The sequence below is a fragment of the Saccopteryx leptura genome, chromosome 4, assembly GCF_036850995.1.
Source record: "Saccopteryx leptura isolate mSacLep1 chromosome 4, mSacLep1_pri_phased_curated, whole genome shotgun sequence".
Classification (NCBI taxonomy): Eukaryota; Metazoa; Chordata; class Mammalia; order Chiroptera; family Emballonuridae; genus Saccopteryx; species Saccopteryx leptura.
In genome coordinates, this window is record NC_089506.1 from 223,189,222 (window position 1) to 223,204,097 (window position 14,876).

Here is a 14,876-nt window from a genome sequence, read left to right on the forward strand (position 1 = left end):
AATGAAAGAGAATATGAACTCTGGGGAATGGAGATTGTGATGGGCCTCAGTAGTATGTGTGTGTGTGTGTGTGTGTGTGTGCGCGTGAGACACAGACAGAAAGAGGGACAGGTAGGAACAGACAGACAGGGAGAGAGATGGGAAGCGTCAATTCTTTGTTGCGGCACCTCAGTTGCTCATTGAGTGCCTTCTCATAATGTGCCTTGACCTGCGGGGGCTACAGCAGACTGAGTGACCCCTTGCTCAAGCCAGCGACCTTGGGCTCAAGCCAGCGACAACGGGGCCATGTCTATGAGCCCACGCTCAAGCTGGCGACCTCGGGTTTTGAACCCGGGTCCTCAGCATCCTAGGCTGATGCTCTATCCTCTGCGCCACCGCCTGGTCAGGCTTTTACATTTTTTTTATTCCATTGACAACCTTCTGTATTTTAAATGAGGACGTCTGGTTCCATGCATACTTGGGTTCTTTCCCTCAACACCAGAGACCCTAAGTTCAAAGCACTACCCTTGCCTTTCCGTCTGGGGGGGGGGGCGGGGGAGCTGTTATCAGGATCCTCTTCACTGTCTGCATACGTCCTAACTCTAATTCATCCTGGCTAAGCCTTAGCACTATTTTCTCGATTTAGACTTAGAAACAATGAGATCTGTTCAAAAGAAAGAGAGACATTTTCTGGCTGTGTTCCATGCCAGTGAAGGAGTCTCTGCTTTTTTTGTTTGTTTGTTTGTTTGTATTTTTCTGAAGTGAGAAGCAGGGAGGCAGAGAAACACTCCCGCACGCACTCGACTGGGATCCACCCGGCATGCCCACCAGGGGGCGATGCTCTGCCCATCTGGGGCATTGCTCCATTGCTCAGCAACCAAGCTCTTCTTAGCGCCTGAGGCAGAGGCCATGTAGCCATTCTCAGCACCCGGGCCAACTTTGCTCCAATGGAGCCTTGGCTGTGGGAGGGGAAGAGAGAGACAGAGAGAAAGGAGAGAGGGAAGGGTGGAGAAACAGATGGGCGCTTCTCCTATGTGCCCTGGCCGGGAATCAAACCCAGGACTTCCACAACACCGGGCTGTCACTCTACCACTGAGCCAACTGGCCAGGGCCGGGGCCTCTACTTTTATCACATCAGGTCTCTCGACCTAGGAGATGTGCACCTGTTCCGCCACCATGTGCGGAGTTAGAGACGAGGGTCCACACCAGATACAGCAGCAAAGCAGCAAGGGCAATGTCCTTGGTGTCAAAGCCTCCCACGGTTCTGCCTTATCAGTAGAAGGCCTGGTTGCCGGTGAATTCAGTTCCCTGCCCATCAGCACGACGCCTGGGCACATACATACACGCACAGGGCACTGACGTGAGTTAGATGTGGAGTTACGTCCTTGTTCTGTGACGCACAAGCGGGATACGGCCTTGGGTCGGTGACAGGTCTCCCCGCTTATCCAACAGAATAATGACACCTTCACGTCATTCAATCCCGGAAACTTAAAAAAAACAGGACGGCTGGGAGGTCTCTCCCTAAAGCGTGCTTACCTTCAGCGGCAGGGGATCGTGGCTACTTTCGAACTCATGGTCAAAAACGAAAGCGACGAACACTCGACGGGAGTTCCTGCCTCGTTTCACGTAATTTTCAAACTCTCGTTCTGAGGCAAAGCCGACCACTGCGGAGAGAGCCACAGCCAAGGCGTGAGTCGACCGCCTCACGGCTAAACCTCTGACGGCCCTTCCGCTCTTTAAAACGGGAAAAGCTCCCTAACACAGATGAAAGGCTTTCAAAAATGACACATTTCAAAACCCAGCCGCTGACACAGTCACATAACAAACCGATGGCTGTTTAAAGCGCGTAGAGAACTATTTTTTTTTTTTTTAGCGGTTTTAAAAGTTTTATCACCAGCTTCGAATGTAATGACTCGTCATAATAACAGCAGTGGCAGGAAGGCTGAGGGAGAGGGAGGCGTCACACTGTCTTTTGAAATTTCCACTTTGAAGAGAAATGAGAACAAAATCTAACTGATCTATTCAAAGTCCTAGACCATGTGAATCTCTTAATATCTAAATTAAAAAAAAAAAAAATACTCAGAAGCTGAGGGATAAAACCACTTTATAGTTTTAATATTTGAGGCAATTCTGTTTCAACATTTGAGGTGAACCATCAATGAATTCAGCCTACGTTAAATTTAACCTAATTAAAGATTTGTTTAATGTGGCGCCACTTGTAGTCCTAAGACAGGGGTCGGGAACCTATGGCTCGCAAGCCAGATGTGGCTCTTTTGATGGCTGCATCTGGCTCACTGACACATCTTTGATAAAAAATATAATAACATTAAAAATATAAAACATTCTCATGTATTACAATCCATTCACTTCCTACTGCTCCTGTTCATGGTTGCAGGTGGCTGGAGCCAATCACCGCTGTCCTCCGGGACAACACCAGATTTTTATTGGATAATGCCTAACGTACACAGGTCATTGTATGGCTCTCACGGAATTACATTTTAAAATATGTGGCGTTTATGGCTCTCTCAGCCAGAAAGGTTCCCGACCCCTGTCTTAGGACAAAATATCTAGTCATTTAAATATCTGTATGTAAGTTTACATAAGCTAAACATTTTCTGAGGAGTAAACATCTGTTTTGTCCTTAAATTCTCTCAGATTTTGCCAGTAGGAGCCTGTAGACATGGTTTTGATGTGAATAAGATAACAAAGCCTTCAACAGCCTGGCGAAGTTCCGTGAGAGGAACTTTTCCAAGTGAGAGGAAGAGAGAGAGAGAGAGAGAGAGAGAGAGAGAGGGACAGACTCCTGCATGCACCCCGACCACCGGGATCCACCCAGTGACCCGTCTGGGGTCATGCTTGCAACAGAGCTATTTTTAGCACCTGAGGCAGAGGCTCCACAGAGCCATTCTCAGTGCCTGGGGCCAATGTGCTCGAAACAATCGAGCCACGGCTGTGGGACGGGAAGAGAGACAGAGAGTGCAGGGGAGGGGAGGGATGGAGAAGCAGATGGTCACTTCTCCTGTGTGCCCTGACTGGAACTGAACCCAGGACATCCACACAAGGGGCTCACGCTCTACCATGGAGCCAATCAGCCAAGGCCCACACATTCTTATTACTGAGATTTCAGGGGCTCAATTGCACAACCCCTCCTCTAGTCAATTCCCACGATCTGATTCTCAATCTTCCGTAAGAATCCTGTGATCACCGCTGCTGATGGTCTAGCTTGTGAGAACATCAACATCTTCACTAGAGGTACTATCTCATGCTCCCAAAGTTTATATTGAGAACGGTCACTCTTCTCAACTCTGTCACACTTTTTCATGTAAGGTTCCCAGGTATCACTGTGAATCTTGCAAAAACTACGATCAGAGTCAGTTCCTTCACCTCTTTCCCTCCATTCATTTCCGCAAACACACACACACACACACACCCCTCTTCAAAGAATCAATCACACCCTAGCTAAGCCCTTTCTGTACATATGGAAAACTGGTGAACACATTTGGATTTTTGTCTTCTAAACTATCTGCATTGAGGTCAGTGGGGTGGTTGGACACTTGCATAATATTTGCATAAAAAATAAGAGTTGTTATTATAAACAAAGGCAGAGGAAAACAAGGATGAGGCTATAGACTCCAGAGATGACACTGATGGTTGTGTTCCCGGGCCAGCGGGCGGCCTTAGAAGCTAGTATGTCGCCAGGATGTGTTTCTTGAAGGAGCCACGAGGAGAAGAAAAAAGCACCCCACACGGCTTTCTGTTCTCAAGCCTCAAAACCGACCCTGCAGTCAGCAATGTAAATCAGTCCCCAAGGTTCACACAAGCAGCACGGACCAGAACGATGACTCCCATCGTTCCAGGACTCGGACCTCTCCCAGCTTCAGACGCGATGCCACACGACCAGCTTACACTGAGCGGGCAACGCTCTTCCCTAGCGAGCCCGCCATCAGCTTCACGGAACACGGCAGGACCCAGGAGCACCGACCGGGCTGTCTCTGGCTTCCTTGCTAATGCTGGTAACTCACGCCGTGCCCAGGATTTTAGCACCAACCTGGGCACCTTAATGCCTCCGACACTGGGGCTGGGGTGTGGGGTCAAGGATAACCCAATGAATCTGGGCAAAGGACAACTGTGCCTTCATTTCCCCTAACATGATTCTGAAGGTAAATGACGTCACATTTTAACATACAGATGTAACAGTAAATTATTTTCAGAATCAAGTTAATCACATATCTATCACCTCACAGTTACCATATGTCCCCATGGATAAAATGCACATTTTTGGGGGGAAAAATCTGGAGTCTAAAAACTGGGTGCGTCTTAGCCAGTGGTTGTAGATTTTTTTTGCTTGCATTTCCAGCATTTTCATGCACGTTTTTGCACTCCTGGTTGAAGACAGGGACTCGTCGTCAGACACAGAGGAGAACAAGCTCGTGGAGGGGAGTTCTGACCGTGATGAGAAGTTGTATGAATTTTATGATAAATAAAACTTGAGTTCAATAACTTTATGTAATACTTTTTTTTTTTTTTTTTCAAATTTCGGGCCCCCAAATGAAGGTGCGTGTTATACATGGGGAAATACGGTACCTTCTGTGTGTGTGTGAGTGGAAGGAGCATTCAGTCTCTAAGACCTACTCTCTCAGCTTTTTTCATAGATACACACAGTGTGAGTAACTACAGTCACCATGTGGTACATCAGACCCTGAGTCTATGTATCTCAGAAGTGCAAGTTTGTATCCTTGGACCAACATCTCCTTATTTTTCTCCTGCCCTGGCAACCACCTTTCCCTTCTAGGCTTACGTGAGTTCCACATTTTAAGATTCACATGTAAGTGAGATCACCTGTCATTCTGTGTCTGACTTATTTCATTTAGCATAATGCCCTCCAGGCTCAGAATATTGTCAAGAAATGGCAGGATTTCCTCTTTTTTTTTTTTTTTTATGCCTAACTAATCACATTTTCTCTACGCATTGATCTGTTTGATAAGACACTTTGTTTTTTTTATCCATATCTTGGCTAGTTGTGAATAACATTGCCACAAATACGGAAGGGCAGACAGGTCTCCAAGATCAACCAGAAATTAGGAAGACAGTATCACAGAACTGGATAATAACCTAAGATAATGTAAACTAATCAGCTCATTGTAAAATACAGCTATATTCTTTGGAATCTAGGAGAAAATATTTGTGTGTGTGTGTACTGAACTTTCAGGTTGAACAGAGCCCCTCATGTAGTCCTTAAGAGGTTACGACCTGATTATCAGGATACCCTACAACAGGGGTCCCCAAACTTTTTACACAGGGGGCCAGTTCACTGTCCCTCAGACCGTTGGAGGGCCGGACTATAAAAAAAAACTATGAACAAATCCCTATGCACACTGCACATATCTTATTTTAAAGTAAAAAAACAAAACAAAACGGGAACAAATACAATATTTAAAATAAAGAACAAGTAAATTTAAATGAACAAACTGACCAGTATTTCAATGGGAACTATGGGCCTGCTTTTGGCTAATGAGATGGTCAATGTCCGGTTCCATATTTGTCACTGCTAGCCGTAACAAGTGATATGACGCACTTCCGGAGCCGTGACGCGTGCCACCCGCGTCACCGGAAGTAGTACCGTCTGTGAGTGATGCCACGCTTTGCGGCGCCGCCACATACAGTGCTCCGGGAGCACTGTGCTCCTCTCACTGACCACCAATGAAAGAGGTGCCGGATAAATGGCCTCAGGGGGCCTCATGCGACCCGCGGGCCGTAGTTTGGGGACCCCTGATCTACAATATTTTATGTGGAAGATGCTGCCCAGGGGAAAAGGTTGTTAAGTGTGTCTTCACTCAACGATTTATTAAAGCATTTTTGTTTGTTTGTTTCAGAAAATCTTAATAGGTAACCTTTAAAATCGTAGTGTAAATCCTTCTTCACCATTTCAACGACGTCCTTCGCCGCATCACTTCCGGAGGGCACGAACGCCAGTTCCCAAGGGCCGGAGGAAGGGACGGCGGCCGGGAGGAACCCAGGCAACTCATCCACAGGCTGACGGGGGTACGTGTGAGGCCCCCTCTTCTTTATGATCATGTGCTTGCGTGTTAACAAAAGTAGGCCGGTAAAGAGTAATGTTAGGATGATCTCCACAATGATAGCAACCAGCTGCCGTCTCTAGGAGGTGAAAAAAAAAAAGATGGTTAATTATCCTAAGAGTATATGAACTTTGCAAATGGCTAATAATTTGATAATAACAGGTACTTCATAAAAGAAGATATAAATACTCCCCCCAAATACTAAAATAAAGACAAAAAAACCAGTTCAATACTAGCAGCAGTTTCCTGGACTATATAAATATAAATTTTTTTATATACATATATATATTTTTTTCTCCTTTCTATCAATTATTCTGCTACTAGTTTATGAGGACTCTCGTTAGGCGGAAGAGCTAACCCCAGCTCCAGAACTAAGAAAAATACAACCATGCGAGTTGACACGAGTTGACATACAGTGACTGGGCTGTCAGAATTTTCCTGTTAGTCTCTTAGATGTTGGAAAGATCCTATAAAGATCTCAACTTACCTTTAAAATAAAATTCTTCCAAATAAGAACCATAAATTTCTTCAATCCTGACCAATCCATGCTTCTCCAACTCTACGGAGGAAAGTAAAGGGTGTTTTTAAAAATTAAGATTCTCTAACAAAACATAAATTTTAGACGATGACTTCGCTTTGAAACGCTTCATGTCCCGTCAGTCTTAAAGGGCAGCAACAACAAGAAACAAAACAGCATTCGAAAATTTTGAGACGTTCTTTATCGATAAGCATTTTTAATTTATTCAAAATCTGTTGAGCCGATACGGACAAAACTTCAGGCACAGACAATAATCAGCGAGTTCCTGACACAAGTATGCGGGTCAAGTTCCCCATTTTTATCAAAATGCTAATTCAGAGACGATTAAAAAAACACAAAAATAAATCATCACCGTCAGCAAAAGGAATAATACATAAAAATCACATCGGACCTGTAAGCCCAACATGCCACTCTAAATAGATTGGAAATAACTACATTAACCACACTGCTAACGGGAACAGAGTCATCTTATATTTAATGAATAATTTTCGACTATCTACAGCAGGGGTCTCAAACTCAACTCAGCATGTGGGCCACAGAGCAAGATCACAGTCGTTCGGCGGGCCGCACTAGGTCTACAAAAGGCAACTGTTACACAACACTTTTCTCACTGCAGTTGAAAACAAAAAAAATCAGTACAAGCACAATCGTACATGCAGTTTACTCAGTGTCACAAAACGACCAGAAACTGTAGTTCGCATCACAACTGCTGTTAACTAAGCTAATATCTAGCTAGGATGCTAGAGAAATGAAAAATACAAGTAGGCCCCTAGGCTTACTTAATTTTATCCAAAATATTTTGAACTTCGTGGATTAGTCTGCGGGCCGCACAAAATTGTTCGGCGGGCCGCGAGTTTGAGACCCCTGATCTACAGTGTGCCGTGCTGAGTGTGGGTGTACAATGATGAACAGATAAAACCCTCCCCTCACGGTGTACATGGGAGGCTTATTAACCACCTGGGATCAAACCTGGCATACAAACAAAGTGACGAGGACGGGAGCTAACACTCCCCTGAGCTCCCCTGAGCTTACTCAACTGCAGAACAGGCTCTTTCCAGCTCCAGGTCCTGACCTCCCCGTTCTTAAAGCATTTTCTTTAGAAAGCCTGCAATTATACATTCTTTCTTGGTCTCTTTAAAATATACGTAACTGTTTTTTGGAAAAAAAAACAACAAAACACAAATCCAAAACTCTTTCCTGTCTTACAACCCAAAAATGTCTTTCACAAACCAGAAAGTCATCCTTTGAAAGGTAAATCATCAAGGAAAATAAGGCCCTGGGCAGTTGGCTCAGCGGTATAATGTTGGCTTGGCATGTGGGTGCCCCGGGTTCGATTTCTGATCAGGGCACTCAGGAGAAGCGCCCATCTGCTTCTCCACTCCTCCCCCTCCCCCTTCCCCCTTCTCTCTCTCTCTTTCTCCCTCCTGCAGCCATGGCTTTAATGGCTCGAGCAAAGTTGTCCTGGGCACTGAGGATAGCTCCATGGCCTCACTTCAGACACTAAAATAGCTCAGTTGCTGAGCAATGGAGCAGCGGCCTCGGGTGGGCAGAGCATCTCCAGGTCCCGTCTGGGGCATACTGGATGGATCCCTGTTGGGGCGCATGTGGGAATCTGTCTCTCTGCCTCTCCGCCTCTCACTTAGTAAAAGAGGAAAATAGTTCTCCCATTCCCGGTTTCTGTGGGAGGTTATGAGCCAGCTTCAATCAGCACCAAACAGCCAGTACAGATACCTAATCTCAGAGAAAACATTTGCAAATACAGGAAATCACTCAATGTGTTCTGTTGCAAACCTCCTTCCTTATGAGCCTCCAGCATGTTTCCACGATCTCACCCGAACCTAAGAGAAGTCTCCCAGCCTCTGTTCCATAAAGCGAGGCTCAGACTGTGCTCTGCCCCCCACCCCCCCGTCCCTATTCCAATAATCTTGCAGGAAGTCTACCTTGCGTGTTTATCTCCGGTGCAATTTTTGCTTCGACAGAGGAGAGCTAAGATAAATCGAGCCACTTAACTCCCACATCCCTTTCAGCCGTTTACTGAGCATTTACTATATCCTGACAATTGCTATCACCCTCTCAGACAGGTACAAGTAGTATCCTTTTTCTTACAGATGAAGAAAATGAGGCTTGGTGAAATCAACCAAGTTGCCATTGAAATAAACTGGATGTCTGTGTCTCCCCTACCCATTTTTTTTTTTTAAGTGAGAGGAAGGGAGATGGTGAGACACACTCCACATGCACCCTTATCAGAATTCTCCCAACACCCCTATCTGGGGCCGATGCTGAAATCAACCAAGCTAACCTTAGAGCCTGAGGCTGACACGCTCCATGGAGCTATCCTCAGCACCCGAGGCCAACGCCTGGACCCACGAGCCACTGGCTGTGGGAGGAGGGGGGAGAGAGAGAGAGAGAGAGAGAGAGAGAGAGAAGGGGGAGAGAGAGGGGAAGAGAAGCAATGGCGGCTTCCCTGTGTGTCCGAACTGGGAATTGAACCCAGGACATCCACACATTTGACTGATGGTCTATCCACTGAGCCAACCAGCCAGGGCCTGTCCCACCCCCTCAAATTTACATGTAAAATCCTAAACAACACGTGATGGCATCTGGAGGTGGGGGGTGTCTGGGAGGTTATCCGGTCATGAGGGTGGAGCCACCAACAATGGGATTAGTGCCGAGAAGCGCGCACAGCCAGCAGCCCTCTGTGAGCCTGGGACCCAGTCCTCCGAGAAACGCGCACAGCCAGCAGCCCTCTGTGAGCCTGGGACCCAGTCCCCCGCAGACACCAGAGCTGCATGGAGCCCTGATCCCGGGCTTCCAGCCTGCGGTGCGGTGAGAAAGTTTCCTGTTTCTACGCCCAGTTTTTTACTTTCTGCTATGGCAGCCCCAGCTGACTGGTACACTCACAGAGCAACTAACGGGCCGGCCAGTCAGCACTAGAAGCAAAGCTTTTCTTCCAAGGCCCCCACTTCCAAACACTGCACAGCCAACAACATAAGACGCCGGCGAGCCTCCACGGAGCGTGGAGCGAAGGAGAGGCTCGTACTCTCAGGGCTGTGCGCGGGGTGTCTGTGTGCGTGGGGTGGGGGCGCTTCTTCCTCTGGAGAGTCCGAGGAGCGGCCGTCCAGGCAGGGCACTCAGGAGGGGCGGGGGACACCAAGGGCGGAGGTCGGGACACTCACCGCTCAGGCCTCGCAGCCACCACCGCTTCAGCAGCCCGAGGGCGCGCGCCTCCGCCCAACGCCTCCCCCCAACCGCAGGGAGCGCAGGGCCGCTTCGGTCTCGCGGGAACACGGCAGAAGCGCCCCACGCGCGCCCCCTCCCAGTACGCGTCCTCTGCTCCACTCCGTTCACGGCAAGCGCCCCTCCCCGCACAACACGCGCCCCTCCGCACCCCGCACACGTCCTTCCCATGTGCCACACATCTTCTCCACGTGGCACGCGTCCTCCGCGCCCCGCACGCGCCCGCGCCGCAGCACGCAGGCCGCCCCCTCTCCAGACCCCGTGGAGTCGCGGCACTCCCCCCCCCCCCGTGGCTCTCCGCTGCGCCCCGCGTCGTGGTCCCTTCCGCAGGCGCAGTCGCAGGGAGCAGGGCAGTTGCGATTCCGTGGCCAGCCTGGGCTCCGTTGGGAACTTTCAGGGGCGCAGGCACGGCGTCGGACAACCCCTTCTCCCTGGCCTCCTAAGTTCCACGCGGCTGAAAGCGCTCAGCCCCCGCGACCCGTCATTCCCGGCGCATCGCTCCCCTCCCTCAAGCCCCACCCCATTCCCGTGCGACCTCCACCCGTGACCGCCCCGCTCGCTCGCTCGTGGACGCTCCCACCTGCGTAGTCCCAGATCCGCCAGCCGCTCAGTTGGTTCACCTGCAAACCTCCCTCCTACTCCCCAAATCCAGCAGTGGTCCTTTGGACGATGCCACCGCACCCACCTCTAGTGCAGCCAAGAGTTAGAGTCACAGGTTTCGAGTTACGATCCTGCTATCCTGGTATCTAGTGATGGCCTCTGGGCACCAGGCACTGGGCTCTCCAAGGGCAGGTCCAGGCCTTGTCACAAGAGGGTGCTGAAGGACCGCCCAGGGACCAGGGCTTCCACTGCGGCTCGAGGTATTTTAGATTCTTCTTGCAGCCACTGTGGGGCTAGTTCGCTGCACTCACACCCGCACCTCCATTAAGTGTGGCCTCCCCATTGCTGGAAAAACAGCTGTGAGGCTTGCTGGCTTGTACTTGGCCCGATGAGCGCGTGAGCACCCACGGTGTGAATAGTCTGTGTGAGGCTATGCGTTGCGAATGGCGGACTGCCACCGCCGCAAGGGGCTGTTTTGCTGTTTGTGCACCTGTTGCCGTGAAAAGAAGAGGTTTTCTCTTGCCTGTCTGCCCGTCCGCTGGGAGCCTCTAATAGACGGGAATGGCCCACCGCTTTCTGGCTCCGCAGTTCCTCTGCCCTCTGTCGGAATCCAGTGTGGACCTGTCTGGCCCCGGCACTGACATTACAGCACTGACTCACGCAGGTGCCCCTGGCTGGCGGCAGCTGGCAAACCACTCCAGGCAAGTGCGTTCTGTTTGAAGTCCAGACCGCCTGCACCCTGAGGTCGCTCCTGCTGGCTGGCCCGTGTGAAGCAAGCCGGCCTCGGGTCAGTCAACATCCCTGGCCCTGGCCGGTTGGCTCAGTGGTAGAGCGTCGGCCTGGCGTGCAGGAGTCCCGGGTTTGATTCCCGGCCAGGGCACACAGGAGAAGCGCCTATCTGCTTCTCCACCCCTCCCCCTCTCCTTCCTCTCTGTCTCTCTCTTCCCCTCCTGCAGCCAAGGCTCCACTGGAGCAAAGTTGGCCCGGGCACTGAGGATGGCTCCATGGCCTCTGCCTCAGGCGCTAGAATGGCTCTGGTTGCAACAGAGCAACGCCCCAGATGGGCAGAGCATCGCCCCCGGTCAGGTGCATGCGGGAGTCTGTCTGACTGCCTCCTCGCTTCCAACTCAGAAAAATACAAAAAATAAAAATAAAAAAATCAACATCCCCACCAATTCCTTGGGTAATTTCCCTCAGCCTTAGCTAAGCCCTGTTACAGTTGAAAATTTTAATTTATTGTGTTTACATGGATTCGTGTTCCACTGAATATAACTCCCCAACCCCCAATCCTGTATCCCTTTTACACCCCCTTTGCCCCCCTCCCGTTAACTCCCACCCCCTAGGCTTTGCTGTCCTGTTACCTGTATCTCTGTGTTACATATATATAATTTCGCTAATCCCTGCACCTTCTCTGATCCCATCCCCTCATCCCCCTTCCCTCTGACTGCTGTCCCTCTGTTCCCCATGACCCCACCTCTGTCTCTATTCCGTTCCTCAGTTCACTTTGTTCATTAGATTCCACTTATAAGTGAGGTCATATGATATTTGTCTTTCTCTGCCTGGCTTATTTCACTTAGCATAATAATCTCCAGGCCCATCCGTGCTGTCACAAAAGGTAAGATTTCCCTCTTTTTCACGGCCACGTAGCAGTTTGTAGCGGTTATTGAGGACGGTCTTTCAAGCACATAAAAGCTGTCCGCTCACTTGCCTGATGGATGAAACCTGAGCCTTCTGAAATGCTAACGTCACCTCACAGGGATCACTGGAGGAGTCTGTGGGGCTTCACCCCCGGGGGGATCACACAGAGATGGAGAAGCAACCAGCACGCAGACCCCGGAAGACCCCGTTATTCCTTGCTGTGGCCTTGGAGCAGAGGTCCCAGCCAGGGGCTCTGTCCATTTGCAAAGCTGAGCTGGTGGCCACATCTGGCCTGGGAGTTCAGGGGGGGGCACTTCTTTCTGAGCTGCACCTGTGTGGAAAACATTCTACAGGCCCACTAGCTAGAGCAATAAACTCAAAGCCCCGAGGAAGTGCTGGGGATCGCCTCCGCTTTGCCTGACCGGGGTGCCTGGAAGTGAACCCAGGCATCTGTGGAGCCTGACAGTCACGTGAGGGCAGGGAGCCAAACCAACAGCTTAGCCCCACATACCCAGAGAGCATGAGAGCACTGATCTTGGACAGCCTTGGAACCTACTCATATGCCAAAAAAAAAAAAAAAAAAAATGAACCTAGTTACAAACCTCACCCCCTTCGGAAAAATGAACTCAGTCGACCACAGATCTAAACGTAGAATGTAAGACTACAAAACTCCTAGAAGGTAGGGTAGGAGAAAATGTAGATACACTTGGGTGTGGCAATGACCTTTTAGATGCAACGCCAAACGCTAGACCTTATTAACATGACAACTCTCGCTCTGCAAAGGACAGTCTTCAGGAACTAGGGAGACAAGCCACAGACCACGAGAGAATCATTGTAAAGGACACATCTGATAAAGGACCGGTACCCAAAACATACAGACAGCTCTTAAAACTCGACAGGAAGTTAACAAACAACCCGATGAAGACACGGGCAAAGACTTGGACAGATCTCACTGAAGAAGACGGACAGACGGCACAGAAGCATGTGAAAAGATGCTCTACATCGTGTGTCACCGGGACGTGCAAATTAAAACAGTGAGATATGATGACACACCTGTCAGAATGACCAAAATCCAGAACGGTGACGCTGACACCACCAAGTGTCACCGAGCCGTGGAGCTAAAGGAACTCTCACTCACGGTTGGTGGAAAATGCACTCCAGGAAAGTACAACTATTCCCCTTCTCCCTAGGTTACCTCCTGGGCTAGCAGACAGCTTCCAGGAAAGTGCAACTATTCCCCTTCTCCCTGGGTTACCTCCTGGGCTAGCAGACAGCTGCCAGGGGCAGGGGCAAGCTGAGCTCTGCGGGCTTGTAGTTCCTGCGCAACTTTGTCTGACAAAGGATGGTGGCCAAGGACTACACAACATGCCTTCCACCTCCCGGGCTTCACCTGGCTTGAAATACCTTCTTCTTCTGTATCTGCCCCTGGATTAATGCAGTGGTTCTCAAAGTGTGGGCCAGGTTACACTGGTGCACCCTAGAAGATTTCCAGGTGCGCCCCGTGGCATTCCACTGAAATATGTGCCTGTTGGGGACCAAAAAACCAACAGGGTTTTTGGAGTTTAGATTTTGGGGGGACAGAGGTGTGGGGAATTGGCTGTAAGCTGACAGTCTGCCCAACCCCCCACCTCACTTGCTGGATTAGGTTGCAAAAGGCTGTTCAGCTGTGGTGCTGTATTGTTTACACTACCCCCCCATGTTCCCCAGAAAGACTGGAGGCAAGTTTCTTCTATCCTGTGTTTGGTATAAAGTTAAGATGATATGTATGGTGGGGGTTTTCTGCACTCAACACAATTAAGAGGAAAAAGAGAGGAATTCTTCAATGTATTGATGAGGAAATGAGAGTTTGCCTTTCAAATATATGCCCAAACATTGAATAAATCAGGGGTCCCCAAACTTTTTACACAGGGGGCCAGTTCACTGTTCCTCAGACCGTTGGAGGGCCAGACTATAAAAAAACTACGAACAAATTCCTATGCACACTGCACATATCTTATTTTAAAGTAAAAAAACAAAACGGGAACAAATACAATATTTAAAATAAAGAACAAGTAAATTTAAATCAACAAACTGACCAGTATTTCAATGAGAACTATGCTCCTCTCACTAGCCACCAATGAAAGAGGTGCCCCTTCCGGAAGTGCGGCGGGGGCCGGATAAATGGCCTCAGGGGGCCGCATGCGGCCCACGGGCCGTAGTTTGGGGACCCCTGGAATAATCGTTAGGACACATCAGGCTCATGTTTCTCATAAACACAAGAATGAAAAAAACACATTCACACTGGGACCTGCAGAATTTACAAAATCTTACTAAGAATGCAGTGGTAGTCAACCTGGTCCCTACCGCCCACTAGTGGGCATTCCAGCTTTCATGGTGGGCGGTAGCAGAGCAACCAAAGTATAAATAAAAAGATAGATTTAACTGTAGTAAGTTGTTTTATAAAGATTTATTCTGCCAAACTTAGCGAAAATCTGACATAAAGTACTTGGTAAGTAATTATTATTATATGCTTTAACTTGCTGTCACTCTGCTTTATAAATTTTATAAAGTTACTTCCCTACTTTATAAATCACCATTACTGTGGGACCGGTGGGCGGTTAGAAAATTTTACTACTAACAGAGATACAAAAGTGGGCGGTAGGTATAAAAAGCTTGACTACCCCTGAAGAATGTATCTATATATATATAAATATAACTTTTTGTGTCGTTTTTAAAATTTTTTAACCCCCTTTTTTTAATGAATTCTAAAAAGCATAACTCAAAACATGTAACATAAAAATGTTTTTAATGTCAGAATAAATTTAATT

The 14,876-nt window shown here is 48.7% G+C and overlaps 1 protein-coding gene across 1 annotated transcript in view; it reads right to left on the bottom strand.

Annotated features, from left to right (window-relative positions):
- Positions 1-9,893, bottom strand: part of LOC136404365 (phospholipid-transporting ATPase ABCA3-like) — an 87,299-nt gene extending 77,406 nt beyond the window's left edge. The window contains exons 1-4 of the mRNA XM_066383683.1: positions 9,771-9,893; positions 6,544-6,615; positions 5,871-6,135; positions 1,516-1,643 (exon numbers count right to left, since the gene is read on the bottom strand). Coding sequence (XP_066239780.1) covers positions 1,516-1,643; positions 5,871-6,135; positions 6,544-6,603 — 453 coding nt within the window. The 5' untranslated portion in view covers positions 6,604-6,615; positions 9,771-9,893. The remainder of the gene's footprint in view (positions 1-1,515; positions 1,644-5,870; positions 6,136-6,543; positions 6,616-9,770) is intronic.
- Positions 9,894-14,876: the final 4,983 nt, after the last annotated feature.